Below are 23697 nucleotides of genomic sequence, written 5' to 3'. Positions count from 1 at the left end.
CTGGATGGCATCACCGACTCGATGGACGTGAGTTTGAGTGAATTCCGGGAGTTGATGATGGACAGGGAGGCCTGGCGTGCTGCAATTCATGGGGTCACAGTCGGACATGACTGAGTGACTGAACTGAACTTGTTTCTTGAGGTAAGCCTGTATTGCTATGAACCTTCCCCTTAGCACTGCTTTTACAGTGTGCCATAGGTTTGGAGTTGTTGTGTTTTCATGTTCATTCCTCCATCCATAGTTCATCAGGCACTCTATCAGATCTAGTCCCTTAAATTATTTCTCACTTCCACTGTATAATCATAAGGAATTTGAACCTCATTCCAGAAGTTTTCCTCTTATCAATCACTAACTACCCATTGGGGAGTTTTAAAACACTGATACCCAATTCTGATATAAGTGATCTGGGGTTGGCCTTGGCCGTTGAGATTTTTTAAAGTTCTCCAGATGATTCATTATCCAGCCTAGCTTGAGAATAACTGCTCTGTGTTTTCCCTAGTTTAGTGACTAGGGTCCAGCCACCTTCTGAGGCAGTGGCTCTCAAACTCGAATGTACATAAGAATCACCTGTGAATATTGTTCAGTGTGGGATTCTGATTCAGGTGGTCTGGGGTTCTGTATTTCTAACAGTCTTCCAGGAGATGCTGCTGGCCCTGAAACCACTTTGAATAGCAAGGGAATCTGACCAGCATTCCTCCCACGTGGTGCTGAGTGTCCTTCGACCCAGGTTCCCTCACTGTGCTCAGGCAGCCAGGCAGACTCGCTGCCCACCCCACCCCTCCAACCAAGCTGGTGTGTGACTCCATCAGCTTGTGTGATACCTGAGAACCTGAACCTGAGTGACTTAGACCTGGGAAGTGCATACAACCCAGGGCCCACCTCGGACAGTTCCCAGAAGAGCAACCTAGAGCCTGAGAAATGTAGACCACGAAAGCACACACACCGTGAGTGGGGGCAAACCCAGTGCAGCTGAAACACTGCAACCCTCCCGGTGGATGTCAACCATCAAGAATCCCAAGAAGTCTTGGTTAGCAACGAAGCCTGCTTGCAGTTTGGTAGAGGATGCCTCTCTGGGACCACGATTGCCCTCTTCCAGCTCTGGCTGCCCCCGCCTGCCTGTCTCCAGCGAGGGATGGGCCTGTCCACAGTCAGCTAGCTCTGCTCAGTCCTTTGTTCTGTGAGCGGGCCTGGCAGTGTCTTAGGTTAGGGATTTTCACGGGATAGTTCTCTCTTTTTCTCTGTCTCTCTGGCTATCCCACAGTCTGGGTTGCTATTTCAGGTTAGTTCCCTCAGACTGCCCTCAAGGCATTCAGGCCCAGTCGTCCTAAGCAACAAAGCCTGCGCCTCCCCATCCAGCCCCTACTTGCTAGTGGCAGATGCGAGCATCTAGGCTGCTTCTCCGCTTTGAGAAGGCACATAATCTGTGAGACTTATTTATTTATTTATTTACTTTTCCTCCTGGTTATGTTGCCCTCTGAGATTCCAAGACTTGCCACAGACCTGCTGGTGAGATTGATTCCTGGTGTTTGGAAACCTTTTTTAAGACTCCCTTTGCAGGACGGATATCCATCCCTACCTCCTTTGTCTCTCTTTTTATCTTTTATATTTTGTCCTACCTCCTTTCGAAAACAATGGGCTGCCTTTCTGGGTGCCTGATGTCCTCTGCCAGCATTCAGAAGTTGTTTCGTGGAATTTGCTCAGCATTCAAATGTTCTTTTGATGAATTTTTAGGAAAGAAAGTGGTCTCCTTATTCTATTCCTCTGCCATCTTAGGACCACCCTTCACAGGATATAATTTAAAGGACGAAGGAAAAAACCCACAACCAAGATTACTCCATCCAGCAACATTCTCATTCAAATTGAAAGGAAAAATTAAAAAGCTTTACAGGCAAGCAAAGCTAAAAAGAATCCAGCACTACTAAACCAGCTTTACAAAAAATACTAAAGGAAATTCTCTAGACAAGAAATGCAAGAGAACAAAAAGGCCTACAAAAACAAGTTGAAAACAATAAAGTAAATGAACAAATCAATCACAAGCACAGTAATCAAAACTGCGGTAAAAAATCTCCCAACAAACAAAAGCCCAGGGCCAGATGGCTTCACAGGCAAATTTTACCAAAAGTTTAGAGGAGAGCTAACACCTACCTTACTCAAACTCTTTCAGAAAAGTGCAGGGGAAGGAAAACTCCCAAATGCATTCTATGTGGCTACCATCACCCTGATACCAAATCCAGACAAAGATGCCACAAAAAAATAAAATTACACACCAATATCACTGATGGAGAAGGAAATGGCAACCTACTCCAGTATTCTTGCCTGGAGAATCCTGTGGACAGAGGAGCCTGGTGGGCTGCTGTCCATGGGGTTGCACAGAGTCAAACACGACTGAAGCAACTTCACATGCATGCCTGCATTGGAGAAGGAAATGGCAACCTACTCCAGTATTCTTGCCTGGAGAATTCCAGGGACAGAGGAGCCTGGTGGGCTGCCGTCTATGGGGTCACACAGAGTCAAACACGACTGAAGCGACTTAGCAGCAGCATCACTGATGAATACAGATGCAAAAATCTTCAAAAAAATTCTAGAAAACAGAATCCAACTACACATTAAAAGGATCATACAGAGGCAGTCCTAAGATGGCTGAGGACTAGGATGGGGAGACCACTTTCTCCCCCACAAATTCATCAAAAGAACATTTGAACACCAAGCAAATTCCACAAAACAACTTCTGAATGCTGGCAGAGGATATCAGGCACCCAGAAAGGCAGCCCATTGTCTTCGAAAGGAGGTAGGACAAAATATAAAAGATAAAAAGAGAGACAAAAGAGCTAGGAACAGAGATCCGCCCCGGGAAGGGAGTCTTAAAAAGAGAGAAATTTCCAAACACCAGGAAACACTCTCTCCAGCGGGTCTGTGGCAAGCTTTGGAATCTCAGAGGGCAAAATAACCGGGAGGAAAAAATAAATAATTAAAACCCACAGATTACGTGCCTAACAGCAACTCCCAGCAGAGCAGCAGCCCAGACGCTCACATCCCCCACTAGCAAGCAGGGGCAGGACAGGGAGGCGTGGGCTGCATTGCTTAGGGTAAGGACTGGGCCTGAATGCCCCGAGGGCAATCTGAGGGAACTAGCTTGAGATAGCAACACAGACTGTGGGATAGCTATCCCGGGAGAAGCCCTAACCTAAGACACCACCAGGCCTGCTCACAGAACAAAGGGCTGAGCAGAGCTACCCGGCTGCAGACCAGCCCATCCCCTGCTGGAGACAGGCAGGCGAGGGAAGCCAGAGCCAGAAGGGGGCAATCACGGCCCCAGAGAGGCATCCTACACCAAACTGCAAGCAGACTTTGTTGCTAACCAAGACTTCTTGGGATTCTGGATGGTCAACATCCACCGGAAGGGTCGCAGCCAGAGATCAGCTCCCCAGAAGAGACACAGGCACACCTGAGAAGGCGTGTCTGTTGTACACCCAGAAAACTGAGCAGCTTGGATTGGGGAGGCAATCAGTCGCAGACTTCAACTGTGGGCAACTGTGCTCCGACCTGGGACAGGCACAAAATGCAGGCCCAACCGAGTCTGTGCCTTTGTGGAGTACCTGAGAACCTGAACCTGAGCGACTTAGACCTGGGAAGTGCATACAACCCAGGGCCCGCCTCAAACAATTCCCAGCAGAGCAACCTAGAGCCTGAGAAGTATAGACCATGAAAGCACACACACCGCGGGGGCAAACCCATTGTGGCTGAAACACTTCGAGCACTCCTCACACACGCCAGTGATATTTGTTTGCAGTCCCTCCCCACAGCACGACTGAACAAGTGAGCCTTAAAAAGTGACGACCATTGCCCCCTTGTGTCAGGGCAGAAATTAGACACTGAAGAGACCAGCAAACAGAAGGAGCTAAGATAAACAAGAGGGAACCGCTTTGGAAGTGACAGGTGCAACAGATGAAAACCCTGTAGTTAGTACCGACTACATAGGAAGGGGCCTATAGATCTTGAGATGTACAGGCCAGATCAAGAACTATCTATAAATGAACTGACCTCACACTGTCTGCAACAGATCCAGAGAAAGTCCTAGATATATTTTTACTATTATCATTTTTTAAATTAAAAAAAAAAATTAAGTCCTCTATTACTCCTTTAATTTTCATTTTTATAACCTACTATTAACTTGCAAAAAAAAAAAAAGACCCTATTTTTAAAGCAAACTTTATATATATATATATATATATATATATATATATATATATATATATTTTAAAATTTGTGAGACTTAGTTTTTTTTTTTTAATATTGTATTTTTGAGAATCTAACATCTACTCTAGATTTTTAATCTTTGCTTTTTGGTATTTGTTATCAACTTTGTACCTTTAAGAACCCAATCTTCAGTACCCATTTTTACTTGGGAGTGAGATCACTGGCCTGATTGGTCTCTCCCCCTTTTGACTCTCCTTTTTCTCTACCAGGTCGCCTCTATCTCCCCCTACCCCCTTTTCTTCTCTACCCAAATCTATGAATCTCTTTGTGTGTTCCAGACTGTGGAGAACACTTAGGGAACTGATTACTGGCTGGATCTGTCTCTCTCCTTTTGATTCCCCCCTTAATCCTCCTGGCCACCTCTGTCTCCTTCCTCCTCTTCTCTTCTCTGTGTAACTCTGTGAACATCTCTGAGGGATGCAAAGTGTGGAGAGCACATAGGGAAGTGATTACTAGCTAGCTTGCTCTCTCCCCTTTTGATCCCCCCTCTTCTCCTCCTGGTCACCTCTATTTCCCTCCTCCCTCTACTCTTCTCCATGTAACTCTGTGAACCTCTCTGGGTGTCCCTCGCTGTGGAGAAACTTTCCGTCATTAACCTAGATGTTTTATCATCAGTGCTGTATAGATGGAGAAGTCTTGAGGCTACTGTAAGAATAAGACTGAAAACCAGAAGCAGGAGGATTAAGTCTAAATCCTGAGAACACCAGAGAACTCCTGACTCCAGGGAACATTAATCGATAAGAGCTCATGAAAAGCCTCCATACCTACACTGAAACCAAGTACCACCCAAGAGCCAACAAGTTCTGGAACAAGACATACCACGCAAATTCTCCAGCAACACAGGAACACAGCCCTGAGCTTCAATATAGAGTCTGCCCAAAGTCACACCAAACCCACTGACATTTCAAAACTCACTACTGAACACTTCATTGCACTCCAGAGAGAAGAAATTGAGCTCCACCCACGAGAACACAGACACAAGCTTCCCTAACCAGGAAACCTTGACAAATCGCCTGTCCAGCCCCACCCACAGCAAGGAACCTCCACAATAAAGAGGAACCACAAACTGCCAGAATATGGAAAGGCCACCTCAAACACAGCAATATAAACAAGATGAAAAGGCAGAGAAATACTCAGCAGGTAAAGGAACAGGATAAATGCCCACCAAACCAAACAAAAGAGGAAGAGATAGGGAATCTACCTGATAAAGAATTCTGAATAATGATAGTGAAATGATCCAAAATCTTAAAAACAAATTGGAGTTACAGATAAATAGCCTGGAGACAAGGATTGAGATGATGCAAGAAAGGTATAACAAGGACTTGGAAGAAATAAAAAAGAGTCAATATATAATGAATAATTCAATAAATGAGATTGAAAACACTCTGGAGGGAACCAACAGTAGACTAATGGAAGCACAAGATAGGATAAGTGAGGTAGAAGATTAAATGGTAGATAAATGAAACAGAGAGGAAAAAAGAAAAAAAGAATGAGGACAACATCAGAGACCCCTAGGACACTGTTAAACACCCCAGCATTCGAATAATAGAGGAGTCCCAGAAGAAGAAGACAAAAAGAAAGACCATGAGAAAATACTTGAGGAAATAATAGTTGAAAATTTACCTAAAATGGGGAAGGAAATAATCACCAAGTCCAAGAAACCCAGAGAGTCCCAAACAGGATAAACCCAAGGCAAAACACCCCAAGACACATATTAATCAAATTAACAAAAATCAAACACAAAGAACAAATTAAAAGCAGCAAGGGAAAAACAACAAATAACACACAAAGGGATTCCCATAAAGATAACAGCTGATCTTTCAATAGAAACTCTTCAGGCCAGAAGGGAATGGCAGGACATACTTAAAGTGATGAATGAGAAAAACCTACAGCCCAGATTACTGTACCCAGCAAGGATCTCATTCAAATATGAAGGAGAAATCAAAAGCTTTACAGACAAGCAAAAGCTGAGAGAATTCAGCACCACCAAACCAGCTCTCCAACAAATACTAAAGGATATTCTTTAGACAGGAAATACAGAAAGGGTGTATAAACTCAAACCCAAAACAATAAAGTAAGTGGCAATGGGATCATACTTATCAATAATTACCTTAAATGTAAATGGGTTGAATGCCCCAACCAAAAGACAAAGACTGGCTGAATGGATACAAAAACAAGATCCCTATATATGTTGTCTACAAGAGATCCACCTCAAAACAAGGGACACATACAGACTGAAAATGAAGGGCTGGAAAAAGATATTCCATGCAAATAGAGACCAAAAGAAAGCAGGAGTAGCAATACTCATATCAGATAAAATAGACTTTAAAACAAAGGCTGTGAAAAGAGACAAAGAAGGTCACTACATAATGATCAAAGGATCAATCCAAGAAGAAGGTGCAACAATTATAAATATATACACACACAACATAGGAGCACTGCAATATGTAAGGCAAATGCTAACAACTTATATGCAGAGTACATCATGAGAAACACTGGAATGGAAGAAACACAAGCTGGAATCAAGATTGCCGGGAGAAATATCAATAACCTCAGATATGCAGATGACACCACCCTAATGGCAGAAAGTGAAGAGGAACTAAAAATCATCTTGATGAAAGTGAAAGTGGAGAGTGAAAAAGTTGGCTTAAAGCTCAACATTCAGAAAATGAAGATCATGGCATCCGGTCCCATCACTTCATGGGAAATAGATGGGGAAACAGTGGAAACAGTGTCAGACTTTATTTTTGGGGGGCTCCCAAATCACTGCAGATGGTGACTGCAACCATGAAATTAAAAGACGCTTACTCTTTGGAAGGAAAGTTATGACCAACCTAGATAGCATATTCAAAAGCAGAGACATTACTTTGCCAACGAAGGTCCGTCTAGTCAAGGCTATGGTTTTTCCAGTGGTCACGTATGGATGTGAGAGTTGGACTGTGAACAAGGCTGAGTGCCAAGGGATGGATGCTTTTGAAGTGTGGTGTTGGAGAAGACCCTTGAGAGTCCCTTGGACTGCAAGGAGATCCAACCAGTCCATTCTGAAGGAGATCAGCCCTGGGATTTCTTTGGAGGGAATGCTGCTGAAGCTGAATCTCCAGTACTTTGGCCACCTCATGCGAAGAGCTGACTCATTGGAAAAGACTCTGATGCTGGGAGGGATTGGGGGCAGGAGGTAAGGGGGACGATACAGGATGAGATGGCTGGATGGCATCACTGACTTGATGGACATGAGTCTGAGTGAACTCTGGGAGTTTGTGATGGACAGGGAGGCCTGGCGTGCTGCAGTTCATGAGGTCGCAAAGAGTCGGACACGACTGAGCGACTGAACTGAACTGAACTGAACAAGTATGAAAGGGGAAATTAACAATAACACAGTAATAGTGGGAGACTTTAATACCCTATTCACACCTATGGATAGATCAACTAAACAGAAAATTAACAAGGAAACACAAACTTTAAATGATACAGTTAGACCTAATTGATATCTATAGGACACTTCACCCCAAAACAGTGAATTTCACCTTCTTCTCAAGCGCACACGAAACCTTCTCCAGGATAGATCACAGCCTCGGCCATAAATCTAGCCTTCGTAAATTCAAAAAAACTGAAATTATTCCAAGAATCTTTTCTGACCACAATGCAGTAAGATTAGATGTGAATTACAGGAGAAAAACTATTAAAAATTCCAACATATGGAGGCTGAACAACACGCTGCTGAATAACCAACAAACCACAGAAGAAATCTAAAAAGAAATCAAAATATGCACAGAAACAAATGAACATGAAAACACAACAATCCCAAACCTATGGCACACTGTAAAAGCAGTGCTGAGGGGAAGGTTCATAGCAATACAGGCTTACCTCAAGAAACAAGAAAAAAGGCCAAATAAATAACCTAACTCTATACCTAAAGCAACTAAAAAAGGAAGAAATGAAAAACCCCAGGGTTAGTAGAAGGAAAGAAATCTTAAAAATTAAGGCAGAAATAAATGCAAAAGTAACAAAAGAGACCATAGCAAAAATCAACAAAGCCAAAAGCTGGGTCTTTGAGAAGATAAATAAAATTGACAAACCATTAGCCAGACTCATCAAGAAACAAAGGGAGAAGAATCAAGTCAACAAAATTAGAAATGAAAATGGAGAAATCACAACAGACAACACAGAAATACAAAGGATCATAAGAGACTACTATCAGCAACTATATGCCAATAAAATGGGCAACTTGGAAGACATGGACAAATTCTTAGAAAAGTACAACTTTCCAAAACTGAACCAGGAAGAAATAGAAAATCTTAACAGACCCATCACAAGCACGGAAATTGAAACTGTAATCAGAAATCTTCCAGCAAACAAAAGCCCAGGACCAGACGGCTTCACAGCTGAATTCTACCAAAAACTCAGAAAAGAGCTAACACCTATTCTACTCAAACTCTTCCAGAAAATTGCAGAAGAATGTAAACTTCCAAACGCATTCTATGAGGCCACTATCACCCTAATACCCAAACCTGACAAAGATGCCACAAAAAAAGAAAACTACAGGCCAATATCACTGACCAATATAGATGCAAAAATCCTTCACAAAATTCTAGCAAACAGAATCCAATAACATATTCAAAAGATCATACATCATGACCAAGTGGGCTTTATCCGAGGCATGCAAGGATTCTTCAATGTCCGCAGAAAGATAAAAACCATATGATTATCTCAATAGATGCAGAGAAAGCCTTTGACAAAATTCAACATTCAATATGATAAAAACCCTCCAGAAAGCAGGAATAGAAGGAACATAACTCAACATAGTAAAAGCTATATATGACAAACCCACAGCAAACATCATCCTCCATGGTGAAAAACTGAAAGCATTTCCCCTGAAGTCAGGAACAAGACAAGGGTGCCCACTCTCACCACTACTATTCAACATAGTTTTGGAAGTTTTGGCCACAGCAATCAGAGCAGAAAAAGAAAGAAAAGGAATCCAGATTGGAAAAGAAGAAGTAAAACTGTCACTGTTTGCAGATGACATGATTCTCTACATAGAAAACCCTAAAGACTCCACCAGAAAATTACTAGAGCTAATCAATGAATATAGTAAAGTTGTAGGATATAAAATCAACACACAGAAATCCCTTGCATTCCTATACACAAACAATGAGAAAACAAAGAGAAAGTAAGGAAACAATTCCATTCACCATTGCAATGGAAGGAATAAAATACTTAGGAATATATCTACCTAAAGAAACAAAAGACCTATATATAGAAAACTATAAAACACTGGTGAAAGAAATCAAAGAGGACATAAATAGATGGAGAAATATACCATGTTCATAGATTGGAAGAATCAATATAATGAAAATGAGTATACTACTCAAAGCAATCTATAGATTCAATGCAATACCTATCAAGCTACCAACAATATTTTTCAGAGATCTAGAACAAATAATTTCACAATTTGTATAGAAATACAAAAAACCTTGAATAGCTAAAGCAATCTTGAGAAAGAAGAATGGAACTGCAGGAATCAACCTGCCTGACTTCAGGCACTACTACAAAGCCATAGTCATCAAGACAGTATGGTACTGGCACAAAGACAGAAATATAGATCAATGGAACAAAATAGAAAGCCCAGAGATAAACCCACGCACCTATGGACACCTTATCTTTGACAAAGGAGGCAAGAATATACAATGAAGAAAAGGCAATCTCTTTAACAAGTGGTGCTGGGAAAACTGGTCAACCACTTGTAAAAGAATGAAACTAGAACACTTTCTAATACCATACACAGAAGTAAACTCAAAATGGATTAAAGATCTAAATGTAAGACCAGAAACTATAAAACTCCTAGAGGAAAACACAGGCAAAACACTCTCCGACATAAATCACAGCAGGATCCTCTATGACCCACCTCCCAGAGTATTGGAAATAAAAGCATAAATAAACAAATGAGACCTAATTAAAATTAAAAGCTTCTGCACAACAAAGGAAACTATAAGTAAAGGTGAAAAGACAACCTTCAGAATGGGAGAAAATAATAGCAAATGAAGCAATGGACAAAGAAATAATCTCAAAAATATACAAGCAACTCCTGCAGCTCAATTCCAGAAAAATAAATGACCCGATCAAAAAGCGGGCCAAAGAACTAAACAGACATTTCTCCAAAGAAGACATACAGATGGCTAACAAACACATTAAAAGATGTTCAACGTCACTCATTATCAGAGAAATGCAAATCAAAACCACAATGAGGTACCATTTCACATCAGTCAGAAGGGCTGCTATCCAAAAGTCTACAAGCAATAAATGCTGGAGAGGGTGTGGAAAAAAGGGAATCCTCTTACACTGTTGGTGGGAATGCAAACTAGTACAGCCACTATGGAGAACAGTGTGGAGATTCCTTTAAAAACTGGAAATAGAACTGCTTTATGACCCAGCAATCCCACTGCTGGGCATACACACTGAGGAAACCAGAATTGAAAGAGACACGTGTACCCCAATATTCATCTCAGCACTGTTTATAATAGCCAGGACATGGAAGCCAACTAGATGTCCATTAGCAGACGAATGGATAAGAAAGCTGTGGTACATATACACAATGGAGTATTACTCAGCCATTAAAAAGAATACATTTGAATCAGTTCTAATGAGGTGAATGAAACTGGAGCCTATTATACAGAGTGAAGTATGTCAGAAAGAAAAACATCAATACAGTATACTAATGCATATATATGGAATTTATATATATTCCATATATATATGAATGGTAATGATAACCCTGTATGCAAGACAGCAAAAGAGACACAGATGTATAGAACAGTCTTTTGGACTCTGTAGGAGAGGGAGAGGGTGGGATGATTTGGGAGAATGGCATTGAAACATGTATAATATCATACATGAAACAAATCACCAGTCCAGGTTCAATGCATGATACTGGATGCTTGGGGCTGGTGCACTGGGATGACCCAGAGAGATGGTATGGGGAGGGAGGTGGGAGGGGGTTCAGGATGGGGAACACGTGTACACCCGTGGCAGATTCATGTTGACGTATGGCAAAACCAATACAATATTGTAAAGTAATTAGCCTCCAATTAAAATAAATAAATTTATATTAAAAAAAAAACAACTGGAACTAGAACTGCCATATGACCCAACAATCCCACTGCTGGGCATACACACTGAGGAAACCAGAATTGAAAGAGACACGTGTACCCCAATGTTCATCACAGCACTGTTTATAATAGCCAGGACATGGAAGTAACCTAAATGTCCATCAGCAGACAAATGGATAAGAAAGCTGTGGTATATATACACAATGGAATATTACTAGCCATTAAAAAGAATACATTTGAATCAGTTCTAATGAGGTGGATGAAACTGGAGCGTATTATACAGAGTGAAGTAAGCCAGAAAGAAAAACACCAATATAGTATACTAATGCATATATATGGAATTTAGAAAGATGGTAACGATAACCCTGTATGTGAGACAGCAAGAGACACAGATGTATAGAACAGTCTTTTGGACTCTGTAGGAGAGGGCGTGGGCAGGATGATATGGGAGAATGGCATTGAAACATGTAAATTATCATATATGAAACATATCGCCAGCCCAGGTTTGATGCATGATACAGGGTGCTCAGGGCTGGTGCACTGGGATGACCCAGAGGGATGGGATGAGGAGGGAGGTGGGAAGGGGGTTCAGGATGGGGAACACACGTACACCTGTGGCAGATTCATGTTGATGTATGGCAAAACCAATACAATATTGTAAAGTAAAAATAAATAAATAAATAAAACTGAAAAAAATAAATAAAAGGATCATACATCATGATCAAGTGGGCTTAATCCCAGGCATGCAAGGATTCTTCAATATATGCAAATCAATCAACGTGATATACCATATTAACATACTGAAAGATAAAAATCATATGATCTTCTCAATAGAAGTAGAGAAAGTTTTTGAAAAAAAATGCAACATCCATAAAAACTCTCCAGAAAGTACGCATAAGGCCATATGTGACAAGCGCACAGCAAACACTATTCTCAACTGCGAAAAACTGAAAGCATTTCTCTAAGATCAAGAACAAGGCAAGGATGCCCACTCTTACCACGATTATTTAACGCAGTTTTGGAAGTCCTAGCCACAGCAGCCAAAGAAAAAGAAATAAAAGGAATCCAGATAGGAAAAGAAGTAAAACTCTGTTTGCTGATGATATACGATACATAGAAAACCCTAGAGATGCCATCAGAAAATTACTAGAGCTAATCAATGAATATAGTAAAGTCACAGGATATAAAATTGATACACAAAAATCCCCTGTACTTCTATACACTAACAATGAAAAACCAGAAAGAGATATTAAGGAATCAATCCCATTCACCATTGCAACAAAAATAAAATATTTAGGAATAATCCTACCTAAGGAGACATATGGATGTGAGAGTTGGACTGTGAAGAAAGCTGAGCGCCAAAGAATTGATGCTTTTGAACTGTGGTGTTGGAGAAGATTCTTGAGAGTCCCTTGGACTGCAAGGAGATCCAACCAGTCCATTCTAAAAGAGATCAGTCCTGGGTGTTCATTGGAAGGACTGATGCTAAAACTGAAACTCCAATACTTTGGCCACCTCATGAGAAGAGTTGATTCATTGGAAAAGACCCTGATGCTGGGAGGGATTGGGGGCAGGAGGAGAAGGGGATGACAGAGGATGAGACGGCTGGATGGCATCACTGACTCGATGGACATGAGTTTGAGTGAACTCTGGGAGTTGGCGATGGACAGGGAGGCCTGGCGTGCTGTGATTCATGGGGTCGCAAAGAGTCGGACATGACTGAGTGACTGAACCGAAGTGAACGGAACTGAAGGAGACAAAAGAGCTGTATATAAAAAACTATAAGACACTAATGAAAGAATTTGAAGATGACATAAACAGATGGAGAGATATATCATGTTCTTGGATAGGAAGAATCAATAATATGCAAGTGACTATACTACCCAAAACAATCTACAGATTCAATGCAATCCCTATCAAATTACCAATGATATTTTTCACAGAACTAGAACAACAACAACAAAATATTCACAATCTGTATGGAAACACAAAAGACACAAAATAGCCAAACTAATCTTGAGAAGGAAGAATGGAGCTGGAGGAATCAACCTTCCTGACTTCAGACTATGATACAAAGCTACAGTCATGAAGACAGCATGGTACTGACACAAAAACAGAAATACAGACCAGTGGAACAAGATAGAAAGCCCAGAGATAAATCCACACACCTATGGGCACCTTATATTTGACACAGGAGGCAAGAATATACAATAGAGAAAAGATAGTCTCTTCAATAAGTAGTGCTGGGAAAACTTTGCAGATATGAGTAAAATAATGAGATTAGAACATTTCCTAACACCATACACAAAAATAAACTCAACTGATTAAAGACCTAAATTGAAGGTCAGAAACTATAATGATCTTAGAGGAAAACATAGAACACTCTTTGACATAAATCACAGGATTCTCTATGACCCAACCCCTAGAGTAATGGAAATAAAAACAAAAATAAACAGATTGGACCTAATGAAACTTAAAAAGCTTTTGCACAGCAAAGGAAACTATAAACAAGGTGAAAAGACACCCTCAGAATGGGAGAAAATAATAGAAAATGAAACAACTGTCAAAGGGTTAATCTCCAAAATATACAAACAAGCAGCTCATGCAGCTCAATACCAGAAAAACAAACAATCCAATCAAAGGGTAGGCAGAAGACCTAAACAGACATCTCTCAAGAAAAGACATACAGATGGCTAACAAACACATGAAAAGATGCTCATATCACTTATTAGAGAAATGCAAACCAAAACTTCAATGAGGTATCACCTTATACTGATCAGAATGGCCATTATCAAAAAACTCACAAACAATATTGAAGAGGACATAGAGAAAAGGGAACCCTCCTACACTGTTGGTGGGAATGCAAATTGATAAAGCCACTATGGAGAATAGTATGGAGATTCCTTAAAAAACTAGGAATAAGACTACCATATGACCCAACAATCCCATTACTGGGCATATACCCTGAGGAAACCATAACTGAAAAAGACACATGTACCCCAATGTTCATTGCAGTATTATTTACAATAGCTAGGACATGGAAGCTGTTGGGGATTTTCTCCCCGGGACTTGGAAGCAACGAACCTGAAAGAAGGACACTCGGACAGTCTCTTGCAAGGACTGACAAGTTTATTTCTGCAGTCAAGCCTTTTTATAGAAGTAGGAACAAAGAGCTTATACAGCCAGCAGAGCACGTACGGGGTTAACACCTAATCAGTAAAAATATTTCAAGGACAGCGCGCTCTAAGTGACCCATGTGCTTATCCCATAACCCATTTTCTCAAGCAACATCCTTAATATTTATTATTAAATCTTGGCGCCGGGCATAACCAAAGGCAGGAGATGTTTTTCTGCCCGAGCACACCAAGCCAGGGTATTTCTGGCCCTTTGCCATTTTCCCAAGGACTTCCTCCAACTGGCTATTTTGTACTGGGCTTCCCAACAGAAGCAACCTAGATGTCCATTGACAGATGAATGGATAAAGTTGTGGTACCTATATACAATGGAATATTACTTCGCCATAAAAAGGAATGCTTTGGTCATCTGATGCAAAGAACCAACTCACTGGAAAAGACCTTGATGCTAGGAGCTAGAGAGCAGGAAGAGAAGGGGGCAACAGAGGGTGAGATGGTTGGATGGCATCACAAACTCAATGGACATGAGTTTGAGCAAACTCTAGGAGATACTGAAGGAAAAGGAAGCCTGGTGGGCTGCAGTCCATGGGGTCACAAAGAGTCAGACATGACTTACTGAACTGAACAATACAAAAAGAAACAAATCTGAGTCAGTTCTAATGAGGTGGATGAACCTAGAGACTATTATACAGAGTGAAATAAGTCAGAAAGAGAAAAACAAACATTGCATATTAAAACATATATATGGAATCTAGAAAGATGGTACTAATGAATCTATTTACAGGGCAGAAATGGAGAAGCATACATACAGAACAGACTTGTGGACACAGTGCGGGAAGGAGAAGGTGTGACAAATTGAGAGTAGCATTGAAATGTACACATTACTATATGTAAAATTAGATAGCCAGTGGGAATTTGCTGAATGACACAGGGAGCTCAAATTCTGTGTTCTGTGACAACATAGAGAGATGGGATGTGGGAGGGAGGTTTAAGAGGGAGGGGATATACGTATACCTATGGCTGATTCATGTTGACGTATGGCAGAAGCCAACGCAATATCGTAAAACAATTTTCCTCCAATTAAAAATAAAATTTTTTAATTTTATTTAAGATTTGTAAAAATATTTATTAATCTATTCACTATATACCAAATACACTTAGCACATGACCACATTGGTAACCTCACTTACAAAATTTTACCCTTTCAGTGTTTTTCCCCTTTTCTCTTCAAGTCTAAACCATTCCCCCTCCCTGTCTCATCACTTTAAGCACCATTCAGGACTAACCTCCTCCACTAAGCTTTTCCAAACCTCACCACCCCACAATAATCTTTCCCCATCTCTAAATTAATACCCATTTGGTATTTTGAATCATTGAGATATAAAATCGAAGATCAGGCAGGAGAAACTTCAGAAAACATCTGTCTAACATTCATTTTGGAAAACTAAGGCTCTGAGGTGAAAGGGACAAAGCTGTATGGTAATAGCACTCAGACTAGGACTCAAGGCTCAACATTTTCATGTTACTCAATTCTGAAAATATTTACCGTGTGTCCACTATGTATAAGATATTATAAAATTTCAGCAGTTTCTACCAAACACCATTCGTTTAATCAATGAAAATTATTGTGTACTATTTATGATATTCTGCTTAATTTTGCCAACAAGTTATCAGGGTAGTGAAAAAACAAAACAGTAAAGCTTCCCAGAACACACCTGCAGTGCAGGAGATGGAGACATAGGCTTGAGCCCTAGATTGGGAAGACCCCCTGGAGAAGGAAGTGGCAACCCACTCCAGTATCTTTGCCTGGGAAATACCACGGACAGAGGAGCCTGGAGAGCTACAGCTATGGGGTCACAAAGAGTCGGACATGACTTAGCAACTAGACAACAAAGCAATAATTACAATATACTTTGATAAGGTCTCTGATAGCAGTTCTAGGGAGACAAAAAAATCTATATCCTATCTTTGAACATTCACTCATCTACTCACTCATTTACCAGACTGATAAACAGTAGGTAAATAGAATTCTCACTTTCCTAAGAAAAGCAAGTAGGAGAAAAATGTTCTCTAGAAGCAACTCATGAACACAATAAACTGGAGTGACACTGCTACCACAAAAAAAAAAATGTTTTTTTTAACATGATATCAAATCTGCATAATGTGGTATCAAAAAAGTATTAAAATGTATACACTATCTTTTGTTTTAAAGTCTGTGCTTAGGAGTCAGACTGAGCATCAAAGAGTTTACTACTTATTTTGCTGAGTTAGTTTAGGCAAGTAGCTTAAAACTCAACTCAGTCTCAATTTTCTCATCTGTAAAATGGGAATAATGTTCACCTTGAATGGAATTTTTAAAAATTAAAATATAAATTGCCTTACCAAATTATTGTTATCCTGCCTGTCAAGTAATCTAAATGAAACATATGTAAGTAACATAAAAATTGTGCTAACTAAAAGACATTCAAATCTGATCAAGTGGGCATCATATTACTGTCAAAATTTATTGTAAAACTCATGCAGTTAAACTCTGCAAAATAAAAGTATACTCCTTTGAAAATCCTTTTAGTGTACTAATCATGGCACAAGTCCTTTTACTCTTTTTAGGCAGCAAGATTCTAAGAATCCATTGTGTACTAGTTGCTATGTGGAGAGAAAAATGAACACTATATTTAAGGAACTTAGTTTTAAAATACAAATGAGAACACAAGTGAGAACTGTTCTTTGTGGGAAGAAAGCAAATATATTCTTGCAGATTTTGGCATGAAGAAAGATACCAGAGATGAATGCCACAAAAGCAGCTCAACTTGAAGCAGGTAAATTTAGTGATCAGAACAAAACAAGCTAGGAAAAACTTCCGTAAAGAGATGCTGTACAGAGTAACATATCCTTTTCACACTGATTATCTTAACAAGATTTAATACATGTGATTATTTTTCAGTCTTCTGAGTTTAAATTGTTCAGGTAGCCATAAGGTCTGAAAACAGACAAATATACATAAGCAGTTTATTTACCTTCTATGATATGTTCACTAGCAATTCATGGTTCAATAAGCAAATCTGCAATGAACACCATGCACTACCAAAAGGCACTGGCACCAGTCCCTGTACATTCATTTACAATGCATTGTCCCAGATGATTCAGGGCTAATTCTCACTGAGAAAGCTTGCACCTTTTCTCCTTTGCCTTTTGCTTTTCTTCTTTTCTCAGCTATTTGTAAGGCCTCCTCACACAACCATTTTGCCTTCTTGCATTCCTTTTCCTTGGGGATGGTTTTGATTATCATCTCCTGTACAACGTCATGAACCTCTGTCCATAGTTCTTCAGGCACTCTATCAGATCTAATCCATCAAATTTATTTGTCACTGCCACTGTATAATCATAAGGGATTTGATTTAGGTCATACCTGAATGGCCTAGTGGTTTTCCCTACTTTCTTTAAGTCTGAATTTTGCAATAAGGAGTTCATGATCTGAGCCACAGTCAGCTCCTAGTCTTGTTTTTGCTGACTGTATAGAGCTTCTCCACCTTCACCTGCAAAAAATATAATCAATCTAATTTCAGTATTGACCATCTGGCCCTATCTATCTGTAGGTTCATCTCTTGTGCTGTTGGAAAAGGGTGTTCACTATAACTGGTGCATTCTCTTGGCAAAACTCTGTTAGCCTTTGCCCTGCTTCATTTTGTATTCCAAAGCCTAACTTGTCTATTACTCCAGATATCTTGTAACCTCCTACTTTTGCATTCCAGTCCCCTATAATGAAAAGGACATCTTTTTTTGGTGTTAGTTTTGGAAGGTCTTATAGGTCTTCATAGAACCATTCAACTTCAGCTTCTTCAGCATTAGTGATTGGGGCGTAGACTTGGATTACTGATATTGTAATGAATTTTGATATGAATGGTTTGCCTTGGAAACAAACAGAGATCATTTTGTCATTTTTGAGATTGCACCCAAGTACTGTATTTCAGGCTCTCTTGTTGACTATGAGAGCTACTTCATTTTTTCTAAGGGATTCTTGTCCACAGTAGTAGATATAATGGTCATCTGAATTAAATTAGCCCACTACAGTCCATTTTACTCCACTGATTCCTAAAATGCGATGTTCATTCTTGCCATCTCCTGTTTGACCACTTCTAATTTACCTTGATTCATGGACCTAACATTCCAGGTTCCTATGCAATACTGTTCTTTACAGCATCAGACTTTACTTTCACCACCAGACACATCCACAGAAGGGTCTTGTTTCTGCTTTGGCTCAGCCTCTTCATTCCTTCTGGAGTTATTTCTCTGCTCTTCTCCAGTAGCATATTGGGCACCTACCGACCTGGGGATTTCATCTTTCTGTGTCATATCTTTTTGCCTTTTCATACTGTTCATAGGGTTCTCAAGGCAAGAATGCTGAAGTGGTTTGCCATTCCCTTTTCCAGTGGAACACGTTTAGCATATCCTAAAAGAAGTAATCAAGGGAGCGCAATCTACTAGAAATACTATGTAGTCTGTTTTCAGACTTTGTGGTCACTGGTATTTTTTATAATTTTCACCTGTCAGTCTTATAAACATTTTTGCCATTTATATTATACCAAGAAAAAAATGAATACTGAAAATGAGATAATGAAAAAAAAAACACGCAGATTTCTTTTGCTTCCAAATGATTCTACACCAGAATATTTTGCTGAAGTGATTTTAATCTACAGATGAAAGACTCTTTAAATGATACTCAGAATACATTACAAACTTGGTTTTAAATTAGATTTGAGTCTAGAACAGGACTCACTCACAATGACTCCAGAACACAATGTGGAAGTGCAACAGTAAGGTGATGACTTCTTAATTGTTCAAGGGGATAAAGATCTTCTTCAAATATGGATGGAAATTAATTTCTAAGAGTTATTCTCCTTTATAGACTACAATATTATTGTCGGTTTCATATACTTTTACTTTATAAAGAACTCCCACAGGAAGAAATTTCTGGAGGTTTTCCCAGATATATACGGCTACATTTTCTGTTGTGCTGGAGAAGAAAAGGAAAGAAGGTCAAAAGACAAATAAGCAAAACTTCATGTTTAACATTTACAGAGAATAAAAATTCTAGTTTTAAAAGATATCATTACACTAAAAAAAAGTCACACAATAATTAAGTAAAATGTTAAATTCTTCTATATAAAGTAAAACAGTCACTCACCTTACAATGTCTGCAAAATATGGCACATCTAGATCCAGATTCTTATGATCAAGGGGCTTCATAATTGCCTCCTATAGACAAAACAAAGGAAAATATCACTGATTCCATTTATGAATCATATTTCAAAGTGTCCTACCTTTGCCTCTAAATCTTATCATCTCGTCACTAATTCAGTACTTGCAAGAACTTTGTGTCTTACAAAACAATCTCAGAAAGTTTAAAGTTATAAAATAAAAAAAGGCCTAGCTCTCTATAATGGCTGGATATCCTCATTACTGAATGTAGAGAGGTAAGAAACCAACAAATAGAGAATTCACTGGTTCTTTCTCATAACAAGCCTCTGTGATTCAGAATTTAGTTTGACACTTCTTGAATTCTGTCCAAAATGTTACCACAAATACTTTTCTCTAACAGTCTCACCTTCAGCACAATGCCACAATATAGTTAGGACACACTTTCAATGATTACTATGTTTTATAAAGCAGATTAAGACTGAAATTATGTAAGGTGTTCTGAGTTTCTGCCATAAGGAGTACTTTAACAATGATCCTGGGCTCTTAGAAAGAAAACTAAAAACATGCAAAGACTGGCTTCTTAATACTTATATATATTATACACAGCATTTTTGTCAATGGCAAGAATTGTAATTGCCTTATTCTTTGTAAACTTTCCCTGGTGGCTCAGATGGTAAAAGTGTCTGCTTGCAATGCGGGAGGACCTAGGTTCAATCCCTGAGTCGGGAAGATCTCCTGGAGAAGCAAATGGCAACCCACTCCAGTACTCTTGCCTGGAAAATTCCATGGATGGAGGAGCCTAGTAGGCTACAGTCCATGGGGTCGCAAAGAGTTGGACACGACTGAGTGACTTCTTTCACTTCACTTTTTGTATTACTTTTAGCTATTGTAAAAAACCTAAGCAATCTTAAAAAATTAATAAACTAGTGAATATAACAAAAAAGAAACAGACTCACTAGATGAAGAAAACTAGTGGTTACCAGTGGAGAGAGAGAAGGGAGGAAGGGTATAAAAGGATAGAGGATTAAGAGGTATGAACTATTACATATAAAATAAGCTAAAAGGACATACTGTACAACATGAGGAATACAGCCAATATTTTATAACAACTATAAATGGAGTATAACCTTTAAAAATTGTCAATCACTATACTGTACACCCATAACATATAATATTATACATCAACTGCACTTCAATTAAAAAGAAAGAATTTGTAGAACAATCTAAGTTTCCATATGGTATGGTTCTAAGAAGGTACATTAATAATAACAATAACAATCATTTTCTGAGAAAAATCAGAATCATATAAAAAGAATAAGTCCTAAACCAAACAGACTTTAAAATAAATGATATCCACATGGATATCAAGAAAATAAATCCTTGTTTAATCTTTGTTTTAACTGAAAACTCCTGTTCAGATCCCAACTTTTCCATTGAGACCTCTTCTACGGGGCTCTTTCTAATTTGTCTCTGTATGTCATAAGCCACTTTTAAAGTATGTGGTATGCAGCATCCTTCAAGTACACAAAGATGGGGAAAAAGTGCAGAGAATTTCTCCTCTGGTATTTCGCTGTATGCCTGCCTAGGGTGTTTCTTATAAACCTTCATGTATATATATTTATGTCACTAGTGTTTGCAAGAACTTTGTCTTTATAGCTTTCCTAAAGTACTTTGAGCACAGCACTGTTTGCTCACTCACTCATTCTCCTTTTCATTTATTCAACCAACACTCACTTAACACTGAGTGTTCTTTACCTGCTATAAGTCATGTGAGCATGCTGTGGCTACGAGTTATGTCTCATTCATCACTGGATTCCTAGTGCTCAGCTCAAAGACTGATGCAAAGCAGGCAAACTTGTTACATATATGTAAGATAAGCAACATGAAAGAAGTAACGATTATTCATAACAACAGTTTTAATTAAACAAATGTCAAATTTTAAAACAAAAGTAAGGAGCAAAGTTGAAGCAAAACAAACAGGTGAAATGATGGCATAATAAAAACAAAGCTGGATGGAAGGAAATCTAATTCCCAACTTTGCAAAGGATTAATTACATGACTGAGGGCAAGTAGGGGAGGTTAACTAGTCAGTATCTCTCAATCTCAGTCAAAGGAAGGAAGAAGCTGGCATGGATGACCTCTACAGTCTCTTACAATCCAAGAATTCTGTAATGATATAAGCAGTAAGTCTTTTACTGAAAACCTTCTTTTTTGTTATCCCTATCATCAACTGCCCCAGTGAGTTTATCGTAAAGCTGGAGTGAATAAAACAGGATAGTATTAAAATCTGTGATTAAAGATGTAAGGAAAATTCACCGATTTCAGGAATAGAAAGCTTCAAGGATAAAGCTGTGTCCTGAAAGAAGGGAAGAATTTGTTAAACAGAGGAAATCAGGATATGTCAACAAAGAAGACAAGATGAGCCCACTACATTCATTCCTATCACTGTAATACAACCATGACTAATTTCCATTCAGTCATCCCAACACCTTTAGAGAACACTGAGAGAAGCTCCTCCAACTATTAATACTACCTCATTCCCACACCCAATTCTACTTGCCAGGTCACAGGACCTCTGATGATACCTTGCTGGGAAAGTGAAAAGGGGGCCATCAAATATTATATTCTGAAGACAGCACAAAATAGTATCCAGCATGCCATTACCTCCATATACTTTTTGAGGTCAGTCAAATTCATGACCATTCCTGTAACAGGATCAACCTAAAGAATAAACAAAGGTGAGTATTACTATAGTATGCTCTTCATATTTTAACCTCTGGTAAATTACTAAAGACTGCAACATGTGCAGAAACTGGTCCCACAATGCCTTCATCCCCGAGACAATCCATCTCAGCATGGAAACACCAAGTACTCGAGGCTCCCTTTCCACTGCACTGCCCTTCTACCTGTCCACATACAGCACATGACGGATGATGCTTTGGGAGAGGAAAGGCCTGAAATGGCAGCAGCTCACCATCCACAAAGACCAACAATGAAGCAACACGAATCTGAACAGAACTTTTCAACACAGAATCCATCACTGTGGCTGAAAGAGGGCCCAGCAATCTGCACAAACCACAGACATGTTCAGCACGTACCTCTCCATGTACTGTCACCACAACTATGGGGAAGAAAACAAAATAACCAAAAAACCAACATGACTTTCTTTTTTTTTTTTTCCAACATGACTTTCAACAGATTAACATCCAAACACAAGTTAGCAACATAAATTAGGTGTTAGATCTCTGCTCTACAAAGCTGCATTCCCTCCACCCCCCAACAATGTCTGTTCTTTCACTTAAGATCTTTTTATCAACTAATGCAGTTCGACCATGGCAGAGGAACGTAAGAGTGCTTAGCCAAGGCCAAAAAGGGTATAAATTCTGCTTATGATGTACTTGGAAGGAATCTCAACTTCAAGATGCTGCTTAATCACTGCCTATAAAAGTAGAAAATGTACAGGAAGAACTCCAGCTACACACTGAGCTGCTCCTACCTTCCTGAGCAAGCAAACTATTACCGGGCCTAAAATTCTTGTCCCTTTACTCATAAAAATGTAAACACAGCATATAGCAATGATTTGTAGATTAACAAGTAATTTTGAAGAAATGTATACCTGTGGCCAATTTATATTGATGCAGAGCCAAAACCATCATAACGTTGTAAAACAATTCTTCTCCCATTAAAATTAATTAATTTTTAAAAAGTGAAACTTCTGAAAGATCTTGATGATCAGAGTGCTTTGCAAATTAATGACTTTTACATATTTCTTTCAGCTTCACAGAAACACCATTAGGTATAAGTGAGCAAACAGAGATACAGATCAAGTAAGAGTAACTACACGTGAAAGCCCAATATTCTGACATCTTTTCTGGTCTTTTTACTCCATCATATCATTTGCTGTGATACTCTATGGCTTACACAGCTATTTTTTTTATATCATCTGTATCTCAATAAACAAGTCTCTTGTCCTTGCATAAAATAATTACCTCCTTAGAATACTG

At 39.3% G+C, this 23697-nt stretch overlaps 1 protein-coding gene across 26 annotated transcripts in view; it reads right to left on the bottom strand.

Annotated features, from left to right (window-relative positions):
- PTS (6-pyruvoyltetrahydropterin synthase) overlaps positions 1-23697 on the bottom strand; it is a 255496-nt gene that overhangs the window by 227894 nt on the left and 3905 nt on the right. For 19 of the 26 annotated variants that reach the window (XR_009741092.1, XR_009741101.1, XR_009741103.1 and 16 more), the window contains exons 3-4: positions 22358-22414; positions 19680-19750 (exon numbers count right to left, since the gene is read on the bottom strand). Coding sequence is in view for 1 of the 26 variants with exons in the window: in XM_061440305.1 (XP_061296289.1) it covers positions 22456-22814 (359 nt within the window). In the remaining 25 variants the exon portion in view is untranslated. The other 7 variants (XR_009741093.1, XR_009741113.1, XR_009741091.1 and 4 more) reach the window with 6 other exon arrangements.

The sequence above is a fragment of the Bos javanicus genome, chromosome 15 (genome assembly GCF_032452875.1).
Source record: "Bos javanicus breed banteng chromosome 15, ARS-OSU_banteng_1.0, whole genome shotgun sequence".
Classification (NCBI taxonomy): domain Eukaryota; kingdom Metazoa; phylum Chordata; class Mammalia; order Artiodactyla; family Bovidae; genus Bos; species Bos javanicus.
The sequence above is the reverse complement of the archived record's forward strand: the minus strand, read 5'-3'. Positions and strand labels throughout refer to the sequence as shown.